At 48.7% G+C, this 25,639-nt stretch overlaps 2 protein-coding genes, 2 non-coding genes and 1 pseudogene across 6 annotated transcripts; 3 read left to right on the top strand and 2 right to left on the bottom strand.

The window, feature by feature from the left end:
* The first annotated feature begins 1,834 nt into the window (after window positions 1–1,834).
* On the top strand, window positions 1,835–6,904 carry LOC118635392 (annotated as a pseudogene).
* Window positions 6,905–14,469: 7,565 nt separating this feature from the next.
* Window positions 14,470–16,968, top strand: RPL10 (ribosomal protein L10). Of its 2 annotated transcripts, XM_036270584.1 has the most exons (6): window positions 14,470–14,629; window positions 15,452–15,510; window positions 15,605–15,712; window positions 15,937–16,075; window positions 16,520–16,682; window positions 16,761–16,968. In XM_036270584.1, exons 1-6 carry the CDS (start codon window positions 14,607–14,609, stop codon window positions 16,911–16,913), a joined length of 645 nt encoding a protein of 214 aa, XP_036126477.1. In that variant the 5' UTR covers window positions 14,470–14,606; the 3' UTR covers window positions 16,914–16,968. The 2 variants fall into 2 exon arrangements, with proteins under 2 accessions (XP_036126477.1, XP_036126478.1); XM_036270585.1 differs by lacking the exon at window positions 15,452–15,510 and having other exon boundaries at window positions 14,505–14,629.
* On the top strand, window positions 16,338–16,472 carry LOC118636819. Its single transcript, XR_004960792.1, has one exon. It is a non-coding gene; the product is annotated as a small nucleolar RNA SNORA70 (small nucleolar RNA).
* A 1,382-nt stretch (window positions 16,969–18,350) lies between the features above and the next one.
* Window positions 18,351–25,422, bottom strand: DNASE1L1 (deoxyribonuclease 1 like 1). 2 transcript variants are annotated; one of them, XM_036270583.1, is made up of 9 exons: window positions 25,278–25,422; window positions 25,149–25,157; window positions 21,706–21,909; window positions 21,249–21,337; window positions 21,082–21,168; window positions 19,587–19,687; window positions 19,325–19,437; window positions 18,996–19,244; window positions 18,351–18,921 (listed from the first exon to the last, which is right to left on the bottom strand). In XM_036270583.1, exons 3-9 carry the CDS (start codon window positions 21,832–21,834, stop codon window positions 18,793–18,795), a joined length of 897 nt encoding a protein of 298 aa, XP_036126476.1. In that variant the 5' UTR covers window positions 21,835–21,909; window positions 25,149–25,157; window positions 25,278–25,422; the 3' UTR covers window positions 18,351–18,792. The 2 variants fall into 2 exon arrangements, with proteins under 2 accessions (XP_036126476.1, XP_036126475.1); XM_036270582.1 differs by having other exon boundaries at window positions 18,352–18,921; window positions 25,123–25,360.
* Window positions 22,887–23,005, bottom strand: LOC118636692. Its single transcript, XR_004960684.1, has one exon. It is a non-coding gene; the product is annotated as a 5S ribosomal RNA (ribosomal RNA).
* Window positions 25,423–25,639: the final 217 nt, after the last annotated feature.

Genomic DNA, 25,639 nt, shown 5'->3' with positions numbered 1-25,639 from the left:
TTCCCACACCCAGAATACGCTCAGGTGCTGGGGTCCTAGGGACAAATTGTGGCCAGTGAATGGCAATGCATTTCACCTGCTACTCCGACTGGATGACAGACCACTGTGGAGCCGAGTAAGACCTGCCAGGGACCTCTGCAGAGACTGGCCAAAGTTGGACGGTGGTGCTGCTGGGCACTGACACCCTGGAGCCAGGAGACCCTCTTGGTGAGGAACATTCGGCAGGAAAGGTGGAGGCTCCCCACCAGCTAGAGGGCCGGCCACACCCACACACTTGATGACTGTCAGGGTAGTTCCCAGGCAGAAAACCACTTTCTGGTCTGTATGTGCCCCCAAATCCATGTTCTTGCTTTGGGGCCCACGTTCCTTTCCCATCCCTGATCTCGGGGTTTGGGGCTTTCCTCTGCCCCATCAGAGGCCTTTCCATCCCTGCTCCCAGGCACACAAATCTGATCTCTGTCCCTCTCTCTCCTACAGATGTTATCAGATACAATGTGGGAATTGCTGAGCACCTGCACAAACCTGATACCTTTTCCAGCCTGGGCTGTGGACCTGCCCTGCAGTGTGCCTGGGCAGGGAAGGGTGACTGCTGCTCAACAGGAAGCCCCCGATCTCTCAAGGACTAGCACCCTCCAAGCAGTTCTCAGATTTGTGGGGACCCTGCAAAGGAGCCAGCCCCAAGTAGGGCAGGGGGCACACACCTAGGAGTTCCTGTCCTTCAGAGAAGTGGTTTTCACAGTGGGGTCTCTGGAAAAGCAGCAGCAGCATCACAGGGAGATTGTGAGAGTTGCAAATTCTCAGGTCCCACCTCAGATCTGGAAGATCAGAAATTCGGGGGCGGGCCCAGTGCCCTGGGTTTGAACAAGCCCTCCAGGTGCTGTCTTGCACCTGCAACCTCCAGTGTGAGAACTACCAGGATGGATGTTTCCGCATCACACCTCCTTCCAGAGAAGCCACCAGCTCTCCCTGCAGGGCTCACCTTGACCTTTCCAGGTGAGAGGCCGGTAGGCACAGCTGATGGCTGCAACCTCAGGTTGTCCTGGAGAACAACAGGCATTCTTGAGCAGGATTCCCTCCCGGGACAATCACCGCTGCCAAGTGTCACAGGGAAGACTGTTACTTCCTGACGTCCTCATCTCCAGAACCGTGGACAGTCCCCTCTGGTGGACAGCACATTCCTGGGTGACTGGGCTCAACTGTGTCCACCTCTCTCTGGATATTCGGCCCCTGTGTGTGTGTGTCTATTTTTGTTTGTAGTCCATGCTTTACAGAAAACTGTCCAGATACACTCAGGAGACTCTGGAACACAGTGGGCCCCGAAACAAGTTGCATGAGTGTGTGTGTGTGGGGGGGGGGGGCGTTACATTCCGGGCCCTGGGAAGATGGAATCTCCCATGAGCTCTGAGCAAGGCTACTCTCCTTGGCCAGGACTGGCCGGATTGGCCCTGCCTTTTGCCATCCGAGTGGGGTCACCGCCCTCCTTTCCTTCTCAGGAGGCTCCTGCTCATCTGGAGGGCCAGGCACCCTCAGGATGGTGGGATAATTGCTGCCGGGGTCGGGCGAGGGCCGCCCGACGGAGACCCCACAATCTACCGGGGCTTGGACTCGGGGGTGGCTTTTTCCTGGGGAAGGGCAGAGATCCCCAGGTCTAGGGAGCGGGAACTCTGGCCAAGCCAGGACCTGGAGGGGAAAAAGACAGAGGATGGTGGCAGGGAGTGGTTCGGGCGTTGATAGCCTCTGTGGTAGTCTCCTCAAGTCATCTCAGCAGGCCCACCGGAAACTCCGCCCCACAGCACTTTCCTGCCACCATTTCCGGACAGATTCGCCAGTGACCATGCTCATCTCGTGAGGAGACCCGCCCCCCTTTTCCGGAGGAAGCCCAGCCATTAAGTTCTAACAAACACTTCTTCTGTCCAATCAAAGCTAGCCCGTCACCTGCGAGCCCCTGTAGGCTCCGCCTTCGCGAGCTCCAGTCTTGGCCGTGGGCGGGACAAATTGTGACAGTGGGCACTTAGAGGTTCCCACGGGGAGTGCTATGACTCCCTACGCAGTGATGTGCGCATCGTCCTGTCTGTACACGCTAAGCTCTGCTTGTATACTTTTGGTGTGAACTTGTATTTTGAAGTAATTAAGTTCACAGGAAGTTTATAAAAATATCCAAGACACAGGGCCCCTCCCGCAGTTCCTTATCATTAGCATTTTGCACATTTAATACAATCGCACACCGGGAAACAGTATTGGTTCCATCCGAGAGCTGTTCCGAGTTTCATCTATGTGTGTGTGCATGAGCATGCACACACACATAGCTCTGTGCACTTTCATCAGCCGTGTAGATTCAAGTTGTAATAACTCCATTCTGACCCTTAGTTACTGCACGTACACACCCTGGCAGACTCTTTCTTGTAAGCATAAGGGACTTGAGAAACCCAAAGAAAACTATAAAGATAAAGGGTTAATGAGGGCCTTGGGAAACTCAGAGGAACCATGAGAAAAAAGAGATTAATGGTTGCCCTGACCTCCAACAAGCTCCCTTCTCCCTCTTCTCTGTATCAGCCCCCCTTAACGGTGCCAAAAGCGGCGCCAAGAGAATGTAGTTGTTTGTTTGTTTGTTTTTTTCCCTGTAGTTTGTGCCTTTAAAAGTGGGCAAAAAAGAAGGCTCGGGGCTGAGGATTTGGGGAGAGCCCCCCCCACCACCACCAGTGTAATAAAGTGCTCCGTTACAATTCGGCTGTGCGTCTCTAGTTATCTCGCTGACGCCTTACAACAAAATGACTGCCACAACTGTCAATGTCCAGCCTGTCCCCTCACAAGGATCCCTTCAGTTGACCTTTCAGAGCTACAGCCCCTCCCCTCCTCCTGCCAACTCATGGCCACCAGTATTGTATTCTTATCCCTACAATTTTGTCATTTGAAGACTATTACATCAATGGAACTATGCAATGTGTAACCGGGGGTGAGCTTTTTCCACTCATGTGATGCCCTTGAGGTCCACCCAAGCTGTTGCATGTACTGATAATTTTTCCTCTGTATTGCTGGCTATAGTCCTTGGTGTGGATCAATCAGTGTTCATTCAAGCATTCACTCACTGAAGGATGTGTTGCTTGTTCCGTCTTAGGCTTCTACAAATAACCTGCTATGAACATTCGAGCTCAGGTCTTCCTGTGATTACAAGTTTCCATTTCTCTGCCATAAGTGCCAAGAGTGCAATGAATGAGTCCTGTGGAGATGGATGTTTAGCTTTAAAAGAAACAGCTGAGTTGCCTTCCACAGTGGTTGTACCATTTTACCTTACCACCCTGCATACTTAAAGCACATGATTGAAAAATGTTACAAAACATATTTTAAACAAGATTGTTAACAGTTTTGTTTCTCTTCTAACTACATTTTTCTATGCAATCACCAACATAGTTATTCATAGTTTTAAAAAACATACACTTTATACCTTTTTATTGTGATTTTCTTTTACTTAGTAATATATCTTTGAGATCATTCCATGTTAGTACTCATATGTCTAGCTCATTTCTTCTCTGGCTGCTTGGTATTTGATAAAATACACATACTATATTTTACATAATGAATCCCCAATTGATATACTGTTACATGCTTTGCTATTCATATTAATGCTGCAACCACCGACTTTGAACATGTGTAATCTCCCTCTAGGATAATGTGCAATAAGCAGAGATGACCTATGAGCATTTAACATGTTGAATTTTTTTTTTTTAATCCTCACGCAAGGATATTTTTACATTTATCTTCGGACAGAGTGGGAGGGAGAGAGAGAGAGAAACATCTATGTGAGACACATCGATTGATTGCCACCTGCACAACCCCAGCCAGGGCCCGGGACTAACCGCAACCAAGATACCTGCCCTTGGCCAGAATCAAACCCGGGACTCTTTGGTCCACAGGCTTATGCTCTCACTGCTGAAGCCAAATTGGCCAGAGAAGCATTTAACATGTTAACAGACACTATATAAGTGTCTCCCCCAAAAGATCCTACTTGTCATACACTAGAGCTGTTAATCCTTTGTTACATATGCTGCAAATATTTTCCTTGTCTGTCTTTTGTCTTAAAGACTAGGGTTGCCCCTCTGGTGTGGCACCAAGAGGTCGCCAGTTCAATTCCCCGTCAGGGCACATGCCCAGGTTGTGGGCCCGATCCCCAGTGGAGAGCATGCAGGAGGCGGCCAATTGATGTTCTCTCTCATCAATGTTTCTCTCTCTCTCTCCCCCTCTCCATTCCTCTATCTCTAAAAAATCAATACAGAAAAAAAATTTTTTTAAAGAAAAATAATTAAAAAAAAAAAAAAAAGACTAGGCTTGCTGGTTTGGGCTGTGAAGAAGTTAAACATTTGGGAGGGTGCGGGGCCTGCCTCAGAGCTCAATAATATGGCCTGAGGGCTCCATGGGAGGTAAGCGGTTGGATGGCCACTGTGTGGAAGCTGTGTGTTAATAAAAGTATCCATGGAGAACACTGAAAACTCAGTGGATTCAAAATCCATTAAAAATTCAGAAACAACCCTGGTTGCCGTGGTTCCGTGGTTAGAGCCGTTGGCCCACACATCAAAGGGCCATGGGTTCAATTCCTGGTCAAGGGCAGGTACCTGGGTTACAGGTTTGATACCCAGCCCAGTTGGGGCGGGTGCAGGAGGCAACCGATAGTGTGTCTCTCTCACATCGATGTCTCTCTCTCTCTCTCTCTCTCTCTCTCTCTCTCTCTCTCTCTCCCTCTTTCCCTCCCTTCCAGTCTCTCTAAAAATCAGTAGGAAAGATATAATTGGGTGAGAATTAACAACAACAACAAATTCAAAAATAAAGCTCTTAACATGAAAGCAAATCAATGGACTTGGGGATATCCTTGGTCAATAGATCCAAAATGGATTATCCTGAAATGGGTTTATGTATAATAATCGATAATAACTTTCATAAAAGTACTGGAATGGAATCTTGGTCTGGTACAGATGTAGATGCAGCAAACCTCAGGAAAATATTCACAAACTTCAAATACAAAGTCAGGAATAAAAATGATCATACACAGGAAGAAACTGTGGAATTAGTATGCAGGATTTCCAAAAAAGATCATAGCAAAGGGAGCAGTTTTATTTGTGTTCTTCTAAGCCATGGTGATGACAGAATAATTTTTGGAACAAATGTTGACCTGAGAACATTAACAAGGTGGAAAACTCAACCTTTTCATTATTCAGGTCTACCAAGATACAGGAACTGGACTGTAATATTGAGACCAACTGACAGCGGTAATAATGGTGACATAGCATGTTAGAAAATACCAGTTGATCCCTGGCTGATATGGCACAGTTGGTTGGGCGTCCTTTCATGCACCAAAAGGTTGCTGGTTCATTCCCACTCAGGGCACATGCCTGGGTTTCGGGCTCGATCCTTAGTAGGGAGTGTGCTGGAGGCAGTCAATCGATGTTTCACTCTCACGTCATGTTTCTCTCTCTCCCTCCCTCTCCCTTCTCTCTCTGAAAATCAACTTTTAAAAATATTTTTAGCCCTGGCCGGTTTGGCTCAGCGGTCAGAGCGTCGGCCTGCGGTCCGGAGAGACCCGGGTTCGGTTCCCGCTAAGGGCACGTACTTCGGTTGCAGTTTGTCCCCGACCCTGGTTGGTCGTGGGGTGGCAGCCACTCGATGTGTCCCTTTCACATCGATGTTTCTCTCTCTCTATCTCTTCCTCTCTCTCCCTCCCACTCTATCTGTACAAAAAATGGAAAAATGTCCTCGGGTGAGGATAAAAAAGAAAGAAATGGATTTTTTTTAAAAGATCTGTTTTATTGATTTCTAGAGAGATAGGAAGGGGGGGAGAGATACAATGATGTGAGAGCGAGAAACATTGATCAGTTGTCCACTGCATGCCCCCTACCAGGGATCAAGCCCACAACCCAGGTATGTGCCCTGACCAGAATTGAACTGGCAACCTTTCAGCCCAATCAACTAAGCCACACTGGCCAGGGCGAAATGGATGATTTTTTTTTTTAGTTTGTATGCCAAGATAAGAAAATGCTATAACAGACACTGTATTTCCCCCTTGTTTAAATCTAATCTAATACTTCAGTTGGTACTTTAAAACATGCCACTTTCATAGCAATATAACTATGAAGCTACCTCAAACTCAGAATCAGGTAATTAAAATTGAATTTAATTAGGAATAAATGGATAGTGGTACAAGCATTATGACAGGAAATTATTGTAAATTAATAGCTCTCATAATTAGCAAGTTTTAGTGATGCTATGTTATGAATTTCCAAGTAATTATGGAAAAAGTAAAACTTTGCAGTAATAAATTTCAATGATATTGATATGCTCTCATTTAATAGTATTCATTTCTAATGTTATTAAATCATAGAAATGGTGATGTGAGCCCTGGCTGGTTTGGCTCAGCGGCTAGAGTCGGCCTGCAGACCAAAGGGTCATGGGTTTGATTCCGGTAAAGGGAACATACCTGGGTTGCAGGTTCAATCCCTGGGGTCGTTTGGGAGGCAGCCAATAGATGTGTCTCTCTCACGCTGATGTTTCTCTTTTCCTCTCTCCCTCCCACCCTATCTAAAAATCAATGGAAAAATGTCCTCAGGTGAGGTCCCAGGAATTGAACCGGCACCTCTCAGTTCATGGGACAACGCTCAGTCCACGAGCCACACCAGTCGGGCTCAACTGCATTTTTAGATAATTTATCTGAGCACATGGTTTTGTGATGTTTGTCCTGAGCATGTTTTTGTTGTAAAATATCATGTTTAATATTGAAAAAGAAACTAAATATTTTACTTGAAAGTGTAAGAAAACTAAGTTGACTCTTTTAAGGCTAAATGCAACAAAGTTAGAACTATAAGGTGCCGAAAAGTGGCTCATCTACCAGCAAACATCCTGTCCCTGTGCAGTTTGTTGAGCCTCACATACCAGCAAACTATCTGAAGTGTTAGGTAAAAATCTCACACTGTTGATCGAACTGATAACATCATGAATTGAAGAAATTCTATAGGAACATATTACAATACAATTTTTTAAAATCCTCACCCGAGGATATTTTTACATTTATCTTCAGACAGAGTGGAAGGGGGGGGAGAGAGAGAGACAGAGAAATATCGATGTGAGAGAGACATATCGATTGGTTGCGCACAGCCCCAGAGGAGTCAAGGACGATCTGCAACCGAGGTACGTGCCCTTGGTCAGAATTGAACCTGGGACTCTTTGGTCCACAGGCCAACGCTCTAACCGCTGAGCCAAATCGGCCAGGGCTAAAATACAACTTATATAATAAACAGTGAAATATAAGGAAGAAATAGTACATCAATCAGCTCGGTACTCCATAATTAGAAGATGGTTTGGGCTTGGGCAGAGACACCATGCAGTCCATGTGATGAAGGCAGAACCATAGACTCCGGCTTCAGGAAAAGTACTGTTACTTTCTTCATATGTACTGGTGTGTGTGGACAATGTCCCCAAGGTAGGAACCAAATCAGAAACTTCTGAAATGGAAACTTTCCAAAGATGGTGAGAGTCATGATAAAAGCCATAGTCCCCTTTGCAGTAAATTTTTTTTTTTTTTTTATCCTCACCCGAGGACATTTTTCTATTTTCTGTTCAGATAGAGTGGGAGGGAGAGAGAGGAAGAGAGGGAGAGAGAGAAACATCGACGTGAAAGGGACACATTGAGCGGCTGCCACCCACACGACCAACCAGGGCCGGGGACAAACTGCAACCGAGGTACATGCCCTTAGCGGGAACCGAACCCGGGTCTCTCTGGACCGCGGGTCGATGCTCTAACCTCTGAGCCAAACCGGCCAGGGCTGTAGTAAAATTTTTGAGCACGTTATTTTCTTTTGGTTAATCCTCACCCTCATCTGAGGATATTTTTCCATTGATTTTTAGAGAGAGTGGAAGAGAGGAAATTGAGAGAAAGAGACATCAATGTGAGAGAGACACATTGATTGGTTGCTTCCAGCATGTACCCTGACCAGGGTCGGGGATTGAACCTTGACCAGGAATGGAACCCATGACTCTTCGGTACATGACCAACGCTCTAACCACTTAGCCCACCAGCCAGAGTATGTTGTTATTTTCTGTTGAAGTTTTTTTTCATCCTCACCTGAGGACATTTTTCCATTTTTTGTACAGATAGAGTGGGAGGGAGAGAGAGGAAGAGAGGGAGAGAGAGAAACATCGACGTGAAAGGGACACATCGAGCGGCTGCCACCCACACGACCAACCAGGGCCAGGGACAAACTGCAACCGAGGTACATGCCCTTAGCGGGAACCGAACCCGGGTCTCTCCTCCGGACCGCAGGCCGACGCTCTAACCGCTGAGCTAAACCGGCCAGGGCTCTGTTGAAGTTTTTAATCAAAGGAAAATGATACTGTTATAAGTATTTACTATTCTCTGAAATTAAAGGACCATGACACACAGGGCTTTAGAAACCATCCAGCCTTCCTTTGGAGCACAGGGAAACTGAAGGCAGAGAGAAGCAGCACAGCCCCCAGCCTGGAGGCCAGGTTCCAAGCCTCTTCATTTAGGGAGGTGATGAGCTGTCACTGCACCATTGTGTTTTACTGGTTTTCAGTCTGACATTTCACTTAAGCTTTCTTTTGCTCAAAAAAAAGAAACTCGCATTTATAAATAACAGCTATTTGTTTTGACTATAATCTGTAACTTCTTCATTATTGATTTTAGAGAGAAAGGAAGGGAGAGGGAGAGAGAGATAGAAACATCGATGAAAGAGAACATCGGTTGGCCGCCTCCTGTATGCCCCCCACTGGGGATTGGGCCCACAACCTGGGCATGTGCCCTGACCTGAATCAAACTGGTGACCTCATGTTGCATGGGTCGATGCGCAACCACTGAGCCACACCGGCTGGGCTATCTGTAACTTTTTTTTTCCTTTGTATTTTTTTTTCTTTATTGATTTTAGAGAGAGAGAAAGGGAGAGAGAGAGGGAGATAGAAACATCAATGAGAGAGAACATCGATTGGCTGCCTCCTGTATGCCCCCCACTGGGGATTGGGCCCACAACTTGGGCGTGTGTCCTGACTGGGAATCGAACTGGCGATCTCTTGGTGCATGGGTTGATGCTCAACCACTGAGCCACACCAGCTGGACTATCTGTAACTTTTTCTAAGTAAATGAATCATGTAACATTATCTCTTTTTTAAAATAAAATACATTTTATTATAATTTCTTATGAAGTTAAAACAGAGGCAGACCCATCTAAATAAAGGATTGTAAAACAACAAATGTCCATTCCATTGAAAATCAAATCATCTGAAATATTTAACTATTTAAGATAGCAAACAGGATCCTCAGACAGCATTCCAGCTTCTAGCATGTAATCCTCCTACAATCACAGCTATAGGGTTATATCAGCTTCTGAATTCTCAGGTGCAGAAAGATGAGCCAAGTGATTTTTTTTAAGTAGCAAAACTTACTTTTTACTTTCTGGTTGATTGTCTCTCCAGTGTATAAATTTTCTATTTTTAGTTTTTTTTTGGGGGGGGGGCACCTTGTTTATTTGCATCATTTCCTATGCTTATTCTTACAGAAGCTGGGTGGCTGATTGTTCTCCAGAGCAAGTCCAAATCAGAGGAAAAAGGAGGTGCAGCCCTCCAAACACCAGAAAAACCTTCATCTGGCCAGATCGCAAGGCAACATCCATTCAGAAAACAAGAAGTTCATGTAACATTATCTTAAGGTGTGTTCCTATGTGACGATTTTGTAAAGATCTGTCATGAATTTTTATTTAAAAATACAAAATTCTATGTCTGGCTGGTGTGGCTCAGTGGTTGAGCATCAACCCATGCACCAAGAGATCGCCAGTTCGATTCCCAGTCAGGACACATGCCCAAGTTGTGAGACCGATTCCCAGTGGGGAGCATGCAGGAGGCGGCCAATCAATGTTCTCTCTCATCAATGTTTCTATCTCTCTTTTCCTCTCACTTCCTCTCTCTCTAAAATCAATAAAGGAAAAAAAAGTTTAAAAAAATATAAAATTCTAAGAAAAAATTTTTTAAAGAAATAAAATATTTTTTTCATTGATTTTTTAGTAGAGAGGAAGGGAGAGAGAGATCTAGAAACATCGATGTGAGAGAACATCGATTGGCCGCCTCCTGCATGCTCCCCACTGGGAATCGGTCCTGCAACCCGGACATGTGCCCTGACTGGGAATGGAACTGGGATCTCTCGGACCATCGGGCGATGCTCAATTCACTGAGCCACACCGGCCAGGCAGAAATTAAATATTTTTATATGACCAAATTTATTGAACCCTCATTTGATGATTTCTGGGTTGTGTATCTTAGACATGGAGGCATCCTCCCATGTGTAACAAGTGAAGAGACTTGGAGTGGAATTTCTGAGCCCTGCTTGCCAATTGCTCATCGACCCAGGCTGGCTGGTGGGCCTACAGGCCCATCACTGTGCCCTGGGGTGTTGATCACATGAGCCAGTGCTGCCTGGACTTGGATTGGGGGCAGTGCCTCTTAGACACCCAGCCACTGCCCCCCCCAGTGATGGCAATCCAGTTTGGGAGAAAGATGAGGAAATACGCAATAAGTGTTTAGTTACATTGATTAAATGCATAGGTGGCCTGCAGGTAAGGGAGGAAAATTCCCGGGGAAACAGCAAATAAAAGCAGAGGGGTTGGGGGCGGGGGCCTGGGGCCCAGCGAGGTGCTGCCCTGATGGGTTTCCAAGGCACTCAGGGTTATGAAGGTGAGAGCAGAACTGAGATTCCACCTAAAACCAGTGCTCTTAAAGGGACACCTTTAAGAAAAGGAAGGACAGCGCCCTGGCTGGTGGCTCAGCAGTTGGAGCGTTGGCCTGCAAACCAAAGAGCCCCAGGTTCAAGTCCAGCCAAGGGCATGTACCTAGATTGCGGTTAGTCCTCCTCCCAGTTGGGGTCATGCGGGTGGCAAGCAATCAATGTGTCTCTTTCACATCGATGTTTTTCTCTCTCTTTCTCTCTCCCCCTCCTACTCTGTTGAAGATAAATGTAAAAATATCCTTGGGTGAAGATTAAAAAAAAGAAGAAGAAAAGGAAGGACAGGGATATAAAAAAAAGCAGGTCCATCCCAGCCTGGGTCTGAGTGAGTGGGCCAAGAACTCCATCACCCACAGCATCAATGAGCAGAGGCTGCCTTTACTGGGCTACAGGTAGAGGGGCTTAGGCGAACCCGTGGTTGAGAGGAACTACCCTCCCTGTCATGAAAGTACTGCTGGGCTTCTGACAGAGCAAACCATCCCTCCCTGAAAGGGGACACCTCACCCAGGACTCACACCCAGGACTCCCAGAGGCCCCACTGAAGATGAGTCAACAATCTAAACTTGAAGACACTGCCCACCTTCATGGAGAATCAGCAGGTCTGTCAAAGGGAGGACTGGTCCTGCCCTGGCTGTGTAGTTCCATTGGTTGGAGCATTGCCCCAATGCGCCAGAGTTGCAGGTTCAATCCCTAGTTAGGGTATGTGTGGGAATCAACCAGTGAATGTGTTGGATGGTTGGAGCAACAAAATGATGTTTCTCTTTCTCTCTCTCCCCATCTTCCTCTCTCTATAAAGGCAATACATTAAAAAAATAAATTACAAATACATTTATTTATTTATTATTTTTTTGGTGCATGCCCCTAGCGGGAACTGGACCCAGGACTCTCTGGTCCGCAGGCCGACGCTCCAACCGCTGAGCCAAACCGGCCAGGGCCTTGCTGGTGTGGCTCAGTTGGTTGAGTGTCCTCTCATGCACCAAGAGGTTGCTAGTTCGATTCCTGGTCAGGGCATATTCCTGGGTTACAGGCTCCATTCCCAGTAGAGGGCGTGCAGAAGGCAGCTAATCAGTTATTCTCTCTCCCTCTCCCTTTCTCTCTAAAAATCAATAAAAAACATATTTTAAAAATATATATAACCAAATTTAAAAATAAATAAATAATAATAAAAAAAGACAGGAGTAGCCCTGTCAATGTTCCCAGAGTGTAACTGTCAGAGGCCAGATCATGTAATTTTCAGTAATGGCTGTGTTTGCTATGTGTCTGGATTCATCCATCCCATCCTCTTGGTAACCTTTGGAGTTTGGTAGCAGTGTTATCCCTATATTGCAGATGAGGAAATGAGGAAAACAGGACAAAAAAAGGTTGATTAGTTTGTTCTGAATCACTAGCTAGCAAGTGTCTAAGGCAGGGTGTGGATCAAGGATGTTGGACTCCAAGCCTGACCCCCTTCTGTTCTTCAGCCTGGCTTTCTCCCTCGCTCAGAGATTCCTGGACCATGTGTGTTGCACATCAGTATGTACCGAAGGTGTCAGGGGTGAGCCCAGGTGAATATCTCCCAGGCCTTGTGCCAGCACATAAGGAAGCGAGGAGGGTGAGAAAGAGAATGATCTTTTTTTTAGTTTCCTAATCTTTATTGTTGTATTAGTGCAGATGTCCCCCCCTCCTTTTTTTTTTTTTTTTTTGTTAATCCTCATCAGAGGATTTTTTTTCCATTGATTTTTTTAGATAGAGTGGAAGGGAGGGAGGGAGAGAAACAATGATGTGAGAGAGACACATCAATTGGTTGCCTCTCGCACAACCCCAACTGATATCTATCAGCTGAACCCTATTTGAACAGTTGTGGAGTGGATCTTCAGGATGTTAAGACTAAGGAGGTAAGCTATAACACTCAGTTGGGGCTGGATTCACTGATAGGGGTTCACTTACTAGAATTCCAGTTTGAATTTGTTAGTGTACGTAGCTGGTGAGAAGCCTAGCATCTCACTTGGTTGGCTGACTGAAACTTGGACACACTTGTGGCCTGCAGTTCATGGGTTTTGATGCCAGAGCCGTCCAGGCATGAAGTGAAGGAGGAAATCCAAAGGATCAGGGAGAGAGGAATTTTGGAGTAGATTTATAACATTCAACCTGAACACTCCACCCCCACCCCCCCCAACTCCCCGGCAACTATGTTCCACAAGAAGGCCCAGAAGTAGCGCTTTTCAGTGAGGCATTGAGAGCCATTAGAGGGAGGGACATCTATGTCTTTGAAAGCCCTGAAAAGACCAGTGTCTCTAGGAAATAGGCAGCCTTCTACAGCACTGCTTGACGTATATAATCCTAGGTCTGGGAGCCAAACACCTGACTTGAGTTGCCACAGTAGAGGGTCACAGTCTTTAACCCAGTTTCCAGACTCAGAGCCCCCTGATGGAAGGGGAGGCTGGGTCCCCTGGAAGGCCTCTGCACCCCTGCTGGACATGCACACCATCAATCTTTCCAAGCCTTCCCTAAGGGACCTATAGCCATTTACTAAAGTGAAGAACAGGCATGCTTGAACAGGATTCTCTCCCTCAAGGGGCAGCCCTGTCAAGACTTTTTACTTCCTGTCTTCCTCACCTCTGGAAGCTTGGACAGTCACCTCTGGTGGACAATACATTCACGGGTGACTGGCCCCAGCTCTGCCCACCTCTCCCCTGGATACTAGGTTCCTTGGGGTGAATGGGGGTGGGGGGGTGAAGACATGCTTTACAGAGAATCGTCCACACTCAGGAGGCACTGGAACATAGTGGGCTTGACAAAGAGTGTGTGTGTGTGTGTGTGTGTGTGTGTGTGTTGAGGATGGGGGCACATTCTGGGCCTTGGGAAGGTGGATGCTGCTCTCAGAGGCCTTGACTGCGGCTCGGGGGAGATGGAGACAGAGTGACCGTGTCCTTTGCCATACAGTCGCAGCCCTCTTTTCCCCCTTCTCCAAATCACCATGGGGAGCACAACGTCCCTTTTCTCTGGCGGATCAGGGTAGGCAGGGAAGGCCCAACGGTGCTAATGGGGTCTCCTGGGCCCTGGGTTTCAGTGGAGTCGCCTCATCAACCTTTCTCTGGTGGGCCAGCGCAGACTATTCCGGGATTCGAGCAGGCTACGCCCCAGGTCTCCGGGTAATGGAGATATAGAGCAGGGATCAAGGAAACATCAGCTGCGGACTTCAATGTTACGGCGGGGAATGGAGGTTTGGGGGCGGGCCTCTGCCTCCGGCCTCCCCATCGACAAAGGAATGCAGGCCGAGGCTTCTGATGGTGCGTCCCCAGCGGGCCTGGAGCGCAGAGGGACGCAGAGAGAGCGTGTACCGGACAAAGCAAACCACTGGAACACGTGCGTAGCCCCATTCAGGGGTACTTCCCTTCTTTCAACTCTAGGGAAAAAAAATTTTTAATAGTTACAGTAAAGCCTCGGGCCGAGTTCTACATCCAAGATGGCAAGTTGGAAAAGGGTTTTTCGTGCTGATGTGGCTAGCTCTCATTTGCTAGCTGTCCACAGCGGTCAGGTGCTCCGCCTCTTTTTCGTTCTGCGCATGTATCCGGCTGCCCGCACGCAGGCGCAGAGCGCCATTGCCTCTATGGTCTGCAAGTCTGACAGAGCGTCTACCCACCCTCGCCAGGACTCTATGGTTACTACGCGCGAAGATAGACCGTCTATATAAGGCATACGCAGGCGTGGGAGCGCCTCTTTCCCTTCGGCGTGGTGAGTAGTGACGGCTGTAGCCTGTTGCTGTGCCCTTGCCATTTCTCCCTGGTTCGATCTTTGTCTTCGTCTTCTGTTTCGACTTTTCTTTTTCGTTGCAGCCACTGAAGATCCTGGTGTCGCCATGGGCCGCCGCCCCGCCCGGTGGTGAGTATTGAATCCATGCAGTTTCGCTGCTGGGAAGAACGATAACTGCGTTTTTGCCGCTGAAAGCAACTGTGGGGTGGAGCCTCCTTAGTGCAGCTTTTTGTATTTTGAGAACGGATTCCCCTATACTTTCCGGGTCGCTTTAGGTCTTCGTTTATATTATGTGGTTCTTTAACTTAAAACTAAAACTTGATGCCGCTTTTTAAGCGATCCTACAATTTTGTTGGGGTGTTGCATTGACCCTTTACTGCATTTCTGAGCCAGTTTAAGGCTGGAAGCGACGTCCGCCTTACATCCCACCCTTTGTCCTGGAAATTGGCCGCCTTTTCCGGCTCAATGCCTTCTGGGCCTTTGTGTGCCATCCCTGTCTTATTTCCGGACTGCGTGCGTGAGAACTCTAAATTCTTGTGTGGCCTGCAGGGGGCGCCTGGAGCCCTTCACGTGGCTTGGAGGTGAAATGCCACGTGCCCGAAAGTCTAGGTGGATGGCATGAACTGCCACTCATGTGGCAGACTTGTAGTAGGTAGTGTCTAGAAGTGAGAAATGTTTTTTAGCTGGGAAACCCCACATCATTTCAAAGTATTGGCCTAATAAAGGGTTAAGGAAGATGTTTTTATCTGTATGTTCGTAACATGGTTGTCCTCTAAGTTTTGGCCACCTAGTTGTGATTGTCTTGCTTTAGAGCCACTTTCCAGACATGGAGACAGCTTACAGATTGACTTGTGTTGTACCCGTTTCCCAGCCCTCCTTTGGTCTTGGAGGGAGCACTGGAAGTGCCCATTGTGAACCCCTGCAAACCTGGGTTTTCCCCCCCCCCTGCAGTTACCGGTATTGTAAGAACAAGCCGTACCCAAAGTCTCGCTTCTGCAGAGGTGTCCCTGGTAAGTTGCTGCGGAAGAGCTCCCCAACTGGTTTGGCTGCACTGACTCAGTTGTCTATGATACCCCACAGGCAACTTACCCAAGTTTTTTTCAGATGCCAAGATCCGCATCTTTGACCTGGGGCGGAAAAAGGCAAAAGTGGATGAGTTCCCGCTCTGTGGCCACATGGTGTCAGATGAATATGAGCAGCTCTCCTCCGAAGGTAAGATGCAGGATTCTTTGTTGATCATGCCCATTTCTGTGTGCTTCCCCAGCCAAATCCAGAGTTCACTATAATGGAATTACCAGCTCATTAATCAAGAACACCCAATTATGAGCCTCTGTGAAACTACCCAGGCAATACAGATGTGCCCTGAGAGCCAGGGAGGACCATGGTAAGGGTTGCTGTGCCATCCTTACTCTGCTGCTTTCCTTCCCCCCAATTAGCCCTGGAGGCTGCCCGTATTTGTGCCAACAAGTACATGGTGAAAAGCTGTGGCAAAGATGGTTTTCACATCCGAGTGCGGCTCCACCCCTTTCATGTCATCCGCATCAACAAGATGTTGTCCTGTGCTGGGGCTGACAGGTGAGCTGGGTCTCAGGTATTTTGTCATAACTTGAGGGCCTCTGTTGAGCTTGATTATTGTATTAGGGTAAAGAAGGAACTAACAAAAAAGGGCATCATGCCTAAGTCTTAGCAGCCTCTGGGTAGCAGGTGGAGGGGAGTCCCTTTGAACCTGGCGGCAGCCATCTGCCAGCAAACACATTGCTGGGGCAGTTGCATACTGGAGGGCTTTCAGGTGAGTTCAGTAGCACCTTGGCAGGGATTCTGTCTAGTTTGGGGTTCACTGCAGCCAATTAAGCCGACCATGCTCTTTTACCCGTGGGGGCTTGGTGTGCAATGGTTGCAAACAGTAACATCCTCGGTTGTGTATGTAGCCTATTGCTAGTATGGGTTGCTTTAAGGGACCTTGGATACAGCCCTTTCTGGTGGACACTCATGTTTGAACTCATGCTGTCCCCACTTCAGGCTCCAGACAGGTATGCGGGGTGCTTTTGGAAAGCCCCAGGGCACAGTGGCCAGGGTCCACATTGGCCAAGTCATCATGTCCATCCGGACCAAGCTGCAGAATAAGGAGCATGTGATTGAGGCCCTACGCAGAGCCAAGTTCAAGTTTCCTGGCCGCCAGAAGGTAAGTAGTGTCTCAGCCTTGGTTCTTTCCTTGCCCCCGTCCATAAATATCTTGACACAATTCTTTGTTTTTTCCTAGATCCACATCTCCAAGAAGTGGGGCTTTACTAAATTTAATGCAGATGAATTTGAAGACATGGTGGCTGAAAAGCGGCTCATCCCAGATGGCTGTGGGGTCAAATACATCCCTAACCGTGGTCCCCTGGACAAGTGGCGGGCACTGCACTCATGAGAGTCTCAGTGCTGCCCCCTCTTTACACCCACCAATAAATCCTACTTCCTGTCCATGTCTTTGCATCTGGATTCATGGGAGATGGGGGAAGCCTTTGGGAATCACGGGGTTACCGTTCTATGTCTTTCCCAAAGAAGCTGACAACATATTGGTGTCAGTGAACAACCAAGCCCAGCACAGCAGCTTCAAAAGCCCAGGCCATGGTTAGTCCTAATGCATGAAGTGCTGCTTTTATAAAAAGTGCCCGTGCTCCTCCATGGGTGATGAAAAAAGGCACAAGCTTAAGGTTACCTTGTGGATCTTTGCCCATGGGTCCCAAGCCAACAATTTCACAGGGAATGGAGAGCCTTTTTGTTATCCTGCAGGTGTTTTTCCCATTGCTTTTTTTAGATGGAGTGGAAGGAAGGGAGAGGGAAACATCAATTGATTACCTCCCACAGGACCCCGGCCAGGGTTCAGCATTGAAACAGTTGGCTGCCTCCTGCACGTCCCCCACTTGGGACAAAGCCCACATTCTGGGCATGTACCCTGACCAAGAATGGAACCAGCAATCTTTCAGTGCATGGGAGGACGCCTGACTGACTGATCATACCAGCCAGGGCAGTCACAGCCATATTTTGACCAGCCCTCCAGGAGACCAGGTCATCTAGTTATCCCTCTGAAGTGTCCCATAGAGCTTGGCAAAAGGAGAGCTTTGGGCAAGTAGTGTGCAGCCCCAAACCATAAGCATGATTGCAACTTGCACTTAATGGCTCTGATGTCTTGTAGTTGATTGATTTAAAGAACCAAGGACCGACATATCAATTTGTTGCTTCACCCATTCATGCGTTCATTGGTTAATTCTTCCACATACCCTGACCAGTGATTAAACCCACAACCTTGGCATGTCAGTTGAACAACCTTTCTAGAATGCTAGCAGTTTACTGAGCACTGTTCTCTGAAAATGAGTGGTCCTGGAGTTAGCTAGGTCCTTTGACTTCATGTCCTTTTTGGCAACCTGTCCATGCCCTCACACTTGCTACGTGACTTCTAACATCCTAAGGAAATCTGCTTGTTCCATTTGCTGATGTGTAATATAGGGGACACGGTAACCATCATTAATACGATTGCTTCACAAAGCAAACATCGTGCTTAAAAAGTTAGGAATTTCTTACAGCCATTACATGATAGCTGGTTTATATGTGTTCTGTGCATCTGTAGCCTTGGTTGCCACTCTCCCTGGGGCCATACCCTATGAATGTGCGTGGACTGACCACCTCATAGGCTTGACTGTTGGCATAAGGGCTGTTTGCAGCTATTTTCATTAGATTGCAAATGAGTTTAAGTGCATCAGCCATTTTGTTCAAGTGGGTGTGTGTGAATTGCTTATCTCCATTCTTGTATCTACTGTCATTTTCATACTGGTTCATGTGAATCCCATGTACAATAAAGGTGGCCCACTGACAAAACTGCTACACACGTGTCCCTCCAATCTAGCTTTTTAATGTGTTTCCTTTTGTCATAATTTTTCATACATTGTGATTCCCTTTTCTGAGCCATTTGCCTCTCTCCCAGCCCTAGAACCTGCTGTGTCTCCACTCCTGACACTAGCTGGGGGAAGGGTGCCAGGCTTCAGCCTCAGGGCCCATGCCTACCGCTTCCACATTCTAATGCCAGACAAAGGCCCAACCAAAGAACACAAGTCAAAACAAAAGGCAGAGGGCTACAGTCCAATAGGGCAGGGCAGGGCTGGGCTAGGGATGGAGTAGGGCTGCAGTTGAAGCCCCTCAGGAGTCACTTTGGCCCCAGGGCAGAAGGACAGGAGAGGCTGAGGTTTGAGTCCTGAAGGCAGTGTAGTCATCAAATCTGTGGGCAGCAGGGACCAGGGTGGGGATGAGGTTCAGGCCACCAGGCCCAGCTGGGGGAGCAGGAGTGGCAGCAACAGTACGGCCAGGACGAGGGGCTGGATCTTGTGTGCTGCCCGGCTCAGCTCCACCTCCACAGGGTAGTGGTCGCTGATGTTGAGGGCCTGGGGGTGGACAGAGGAACAAAATGTCAGGGTTGAGGGACTTCCCTGTGACCATTCCAGCCTCATCCCTTTACCTCTTCCTCAGTGAGCTGGAAACTCCTGGGGAAGTCGAAGGCAGCTGCAGTGCGCAGGAGGCTCTGGCAGCGCTCTCCGTGCAGCACTATGCGGTCATAGGCACAGTGGGTGCTGGCCCGCACCGTGGTATCCTCCCCATCGGCAATCGCCCAGTGGAAGTCTTCCTGAGTCCGCAGCATCAGCTCATTCAGGCGCTTTTTGGCTAGTGAACCACAGTCAGCATTGAAGTCCCCAAGCAGGATGAAGTCCTGGAGAGGGGAGTAGCTGTTGGGCCAGGCCATTCTGCCATCTGGCCCCCATCTCTCCCATGCACTCTGCCCAGCCCTACCTTGCTCTGCCAGTGCTGGGAGACATCCAGAAACACGTCATACAGCGCGTTCAGCTCCTTCTCTACATCCTTCGGCGTGGTGTGTAGGGGGATCAACACCACGCTGGGAAGGACTGCAAGGCCCAAGGGATGGAGGGCTCCCACCCACTCCTGGCCCTTCTCCACCCAGCCTCCTCTGGATGACCAAGCCCCCAATAGAACCAGCCAGACCGTCCACCCACCCGCTCCCACATAGCAGGGCCACCCTTCTTCCCTTTCCTACCCTTGCTAGGCAAAGTGAACTGGGCCACAAAGGGCTCCCGGGCAAAGAGGTCATCCTTGTCATTGTACACGTAGGAATCCAGGACCTGTGTCTTGTGTGACCTGGGTGAGCCAAGGGATGGGAAGCAGGGGCCCCACATCACTGATTTTGGTTTGCAAGTGCCAACATCAGAGCTGGCACTCAGGGAAGGGGCCCTCCACCAGCAGCTTCGTTTCATGTAGGCACAGCCTTCCTAGCATTTTTTCTAGACTTTTATTGAGATAAAATTCACAAGGTTGTATAACCATCACCACAATCAATTTTAGAACATTCTTATCACCCCCAAAAGGAAACTACCCATTAGCAGTCACTTCCCATTCTCCTTCCCCTGAGCCCCCCAGCAGCCACTCATCTATTTTCTGTCTCTAGATCTGCTTATTCTGGACATTTCATGTGAATGTAATAAAATAATATGAGGTCTTCTATATCTGGCTTCTTTCCCTTAGCATAGGCTTCCAAGGTTCACCCATGTTGTAGCATGGGTCAGTATTTCATTCCCTCTAATGGCTGAATACTAGTCCAAAGAGAAACCACCTTTTATTATTATTATTTTGGTTAATCCTCATCTGAGAATATTTTTCTATTGATTTTTTTTATCCTCACCCGAGGACATTTTTCCATTTTTTTGTTCAGATAGAGTGGGAGGGAGAGAGAGAAACATTGATGTAAGAGAGACACATCGATTGCTTGCCTCCCACATGATCCCGACCAGGGTTGGGGATCAAACCTACAACCCAGGTACCTGCTCTTGACTGGAAATTGAACCCAGAACCCTTCAGTCCATAGGCTGATCCTCTAACCACTGAGCCAAATCGGCCAGGGCAAGAGAGACCACCTTTTATTTATCCAGTCATCTGCTGATGGACACTTGGGTCATTTCCACTTTGAGGTGTTATGAGTGATGCTGCTATGAGCATTCTTGTGTGGACGTTGTTTCCCCATTATTTTTGGAGTGAACTCTAGACATTATATACTTCCATCTATATAAAGAAATAGGTCTCTTTCCCTGGCGGTCCCCCTTGCCCTCTCGGTCTAATCCTGACCCCAAAGGGCTCCCCTCAGGCTGCCCTCCGAGGATCTCAGGGCTGTTTCTGAAAACCATGTCCACCAGAGGCCCACAACAGGCCCTGGCTGAGCCTCTTCCCAGAAGCCACAGCCAGCCACTCCCAAACGGGGCAAGACACACCCTGAGCCCCAGCAGCTTCCACAGGAGAGAGGCGGGTGGGAGGGCAACATCTGTGCATGGAGAAGGCCTGCTGTAGGGACACGTGAACACCAAAGCTGGAAAGGGTAGAGGAGAGGCAGATCTCATAATAAAATGGTTGAGGAGGAAAAGTGTGATGAGAAGGTGAAGGCTGCCCCAGGAGGAAGGGGCCTGTAGCCCTTAGGACGGACTACTCAGCCATCTCACAGCGGGCCAAGCGCCAAGTCTGCCCTGGCCACCATCTGTGCTTACCGGTAGATGTACACATACTTCTCCATGTACGAGCTGCGCCCCAGCAAGGGGCTGCTCAGGGAGCTGTAGGGCCCAGAGCCATCACATCTGCCAGGAAAGGGGAGCCTAAGGTCAGGGACCCTGAGGTTTGAGGGGACCCTGGATTAGACCCATAGATCCTGGCTCACCGGTTGAGTTCTCGAAGCATGATGGAGATGGCACTGCCAGAAGGGTCAACCACCTCCTGCAGCACCATGATGTCACAGCGAGCCACGATCTGCAGGAACACCAGGAAGGCTGGCCCTACTCAGTGTCAGCTGCCCCAGGACGAGGGTGGAGTTCCTGAGAAACTGGCACTAACCACTGACGGGGGCAAGAGTGTCATGGTGTGCTGGTTGTGGCCCACAGAGAACAGTGGGACTAGAAAAGACCTGGAAGAAAACTGAGTGCCATCCCCACCCACACTATACCCATTTTACAGAGGAAGAGACTCAGGCCAATGACAGGGAAGGAACTTGCTCAATGTCTCTGCACCCATGTCTCTTGATGTCCCCTCATTTCTGGGACATGCCCCAAGTCAGGAAGGACTGGGGACTTTGGCTTGTGGTCCTCAGGAGTGCAGCTTCCCTAGAGTGATGAACCTACCTGAACTAAGGTGTCTATCACATGCTCCCTGGCCACCTTGGTAAGCGTCAGCCGCTGGGCGTTGAAGGCACAGATGCGAAAGGCGTCAGCCACACCAACCAGGAGCAGGAGCACAGCTGGGCAGTGCATGGCTGTGTTTCGGCTGCTGGGACCCTCTGGAGGAACCCAGGTCACCCCAGGGTGTAGTTCCAGCTGGGCTTGGTTCTGGTTTCAGGAGGACATGGTGTTATGGACAGAGGAAGTGATGATTATCTTGCTGCCCAGCACCAGCCCCCATAGCTGCCAGTGTTGCAGATTTCCTGCCTTTTATCTTTGTTGTTCACCTTCTGACATTGGCACATATGACTCGACCTCATTCTTTTTTTTTTTTTAATCCTTACCCAAGGATATTTTTCCATTTATCTTCAGACAGAGTCAGGGGGAGGGGGGGAGAGAGAGAGAGAGAGAGAGAGAGAAACATCGATGCGAGAGAGACACATCAACTGGCTGGCTCTCGCACGACCCCAACCAGGGCCGGGGACTAAACTGCAACCGAGGTACATGCCCTTGACTAGAATCGAACCCCTAACTCTTTTTTTTTTATCCTCACCCGAGGACATTTTTTTTCCATTTTTTGTTCAGATAGAGTGGGAGGGAGAGAGAGAGAGAAAGAGAGAGAGAAACATAGACGTGAAAGGGACACATCGAGTGGCCGCCACCTGCACGACCAATCAGGGCCGGGGACAAACTGCAACTGAGGCACAAGTCCTTAGCAGGAACCAAACCCGGGTCTCTCTGGACTGCAGGCCAACGCTCCAACCACTGAGCAACCGGCCAGGGCTCGACCTCATTCTTTTAATTATGGTAAAATACACATAGCATAGAATTTAACATCTTAGCCGGTTTAGTGGCATTAAATACATTCGTATTGTGCAACCATCACCACCATCCATCCCCAGAACTTTTTCATCTTCCCAAACTAAAACTGTCCACATTAAACACTAACCCCCCCCCCCCATTTCCCCTCCATAGCCCCTGGCACCAACCACCCTACTTTCTGTCTGAGTTTGACTACTCCAGGGACCGCATAAATGGAATCATACACTATTTGTCCTTTTGTAACTGGCTTATTTCACTTAGCATAATGCCCTCGAGGTTCCTTCATGTTGTAGCATGTCAAAATTTCCTCCCCTCCCTTTTTAAGCCTACAGTACCCGGTATTCCCAGGCAGTCTCCCATCCAAGCACTAACCAGGCCCAACCCTGCTTAGCTTCCGAGATCAGATGAGATCGGGTGCTTTCAGGGTGGTATGGGCAAAGACAAAATTTCCCTTCTTTTTTATTTTTATTTTTTATCCTCACCCGAGGATATTTTTTCCATTTTTTTTTTTGTACAGATAGAGTGGGAGGGAGAGAGAGAGAGAAACATCGATGTGAAGGGACACATCGAGTGGCTGCCACCCGCACGACCAACCAGGGCCGGGGACAAACTGCAACCGAAGTACGTGCCCTTAGCGGGAACCGAACCCGGGTCTCTCCGGACCGCAGGCCGACGCTCTAACCGCTGAGCCAAACTGGCCAGGGCAAAATTTCCCTTCTTTTTAAAGCTGAATAATATTCCACTGTATGGATAGACCATTTTGTTCATCCATTCTTCTATAAATGGACACTTGGGTTGCTTTCACCTTTTGGCTACTGTGAGTAATGCTGCTATGAACATGAGTGTACAGATACCTCTTCAGTTTCCTCCTTTCAATTCTTTTGGGTATATACCCAGAAGTGGAATTGCTGAGCCATATGGTAACTCAATGTTTAATTTATTGAGGAACCACCGTACTATTTTCCATAGCAACTGCACCAAATTACATTCCCACCAGCAATGAACAGGGGTTCAACCTCAGGGTTGATCCCAGCTTTTCACCACATCTAACTAGAAGGACCATCTTCATGAATATCTCTCTCTCTTCCCTTCAGAGATGTTATCTCTCTCTCTCTTTTTAATTTTTTTATTATTTTTTTATTTTTTTAATTTTTTTATCCTCACCCGAGGATATTTTTCCATTTTTTGTACAGATAGAGTGGGAGGGAGAGAGAGGAAGGGAGAGAGAGAGAGAGAAACATTGACGTGAAGGGACACATCGAATGGCTGCCACCCGCACGACCAACCAGGGCTGGGGACAAACTGCCACCGAAGTACATGCCCTTAGCGGGAACCGAACCCGGGTCTCTCCGGACCACAGGCCGATGCTCTAACCGCTGAGCCAAACTGGCCAGGGCTCTCTTTTTTTTAATTTTAAAAATTGATTTGAGAGAGAGGGGGGGGGGGACAATTTTGTTGTTCTACTTATTTATGCATTCGCTGGTTGCTTTTTATATGTGCCCTGACCAGGGATCAAACTCGAAACCTTGCTGTGTAGGGACAATGCTCTAACCACCTGAGTTAGGTAACTCAGGGAGTGAGATGTTGCCTTAAAGACAAATTCCCAGCATTGCAGTTGCTGGGTTCAAGGCATATTCATTTAAAGTTATCTCAGATATCCTGGCTAGTGCCGCTCAGTGGTTGAGCATCGACCCATGCACCAAGAAGTCACCGGTTTGATTCCCAGTCAGGGCACATGCCTGGGTTGTGGGCCCGATCCCCAGTGGGGGGCATGCAGGAGGCGGCCAATCGATGTTCTCTCTCATTGATGTTTCTCTCTCCCTTTCCCCTCCTCTCTTTCTAAAAAATCAATAAAGAAAAGAAAAAAATTAAAATTATCTCAGATACACCAAATCACCCCACTGCAGTGTGTGATGGGGCTCCTTTCCCATGCCCTACCACCACTGGTGAGCTCTTCCTGTTCACCTTATCAGCTGGAACCCTCCTCCCCTTCCTGAGGGTCTCTCTGGACTTATTTTTGTCTCAGACTCACCCAGACTTTGCTCTTTCGGGCTCAGCTCCTTGATCTACCCTGTTCTTGTGGCTCTCATTCGGTGATATCATAAGTCCCTCTACTTCTGGGGGCTCACTGTCTGCATTTCTCAGGCTCTACCTGCCTCTGTTTTCCTTGGCCTCTCTTCTCTGTTCATCTGTCCTGGCTTCTCTGCACATCTTCACTCTTCTGTCTGGGCTTGATGCCTGTTTCTCCCTTGTCACCTGCTCTGTCACTCATGCTAGTTTGAGTCTCCTGCCCTGGTGCCTATTCTGGGGTGTATGTGGGTGTGTGGGAAGCCCTGGGCTGGCAGGGCAGGCTTGGAGGCTCTAGGGCTAAGGACCCTTCTGAAGGTCGAGGACAAGAAGAACCAGAGAGTGACTGTTCCTGGCCTCAGCCCAAAGCCCAGCCTGGGACCCCAACACTAGGCCTTGGCCTAGCCTTGGGGTTTCCTTCCCCTCTCACTAACCCCACCTTCTGGGTCGGGGGCAACTTCGTCCCTCCCTCTGCCCAGAGGGCTTCCATACCTGCACAGACCAGCTTGTCTACACACCTGCCTTGGCTGTAAGCGGATTGAGACACCCCACGGAATGGCAGCAGCTGCCTTGCACGGACCAGAGAGGAGAAAAGAGGAACAGGCTGTCTTTCCACCCTACCGTCCGGGCCAGGCTGGCCACCCTACCCGGAAGGCAGGGCTGGTCCCGGCTCTGCTCAGGCGCTTGCAAGTTGGGTTGGAGCCTTGCCTTGGAACAGCAGACCCGCCCGCCCACTTTCCCACCAGACCCCGCCTTTCCTCTGCGTGAGACCCGGCGGGGGTGGAGGCCCGGGGCTGCAGGCAGATGACAGACCTGTGAGTCACAGAGATCGAGCGAAGCAACCGGTTAATGAATGGTTGCCTGTGCCGAGAGCCGCGAGAAGGAGCTGGTGCCTAAGTACAAACCCCGAGCTGCATTCTCCCAGGCCCAGCGCTCAGCCCCGGTTCCCGGACTCCTCCAGGTAGCATCTGGTAAGGGAAGATGCAAAAGCTGGAGCTCCTGCCCAACG

The sequence above is a fragment of the Molossus molossus genome, unplaced genomic scaffold (genome assembly GCF_014108415.1).
Source record: "Molossus molossus isolate mMolMol1 unplaced genomic scaffold, mMolMol1.p scaffold_m16_p_2, whole genome shotgun sequence".
NCBI classification, from domain to species: Eukaryota; Metazoa; Chordata; class Mammalia; order Chiroptera; family Molossidae; genus Molossus; species Molossus molossus.
This window is presented reverse-complemented; position numbering and strand designations above follow the sequence as displayed.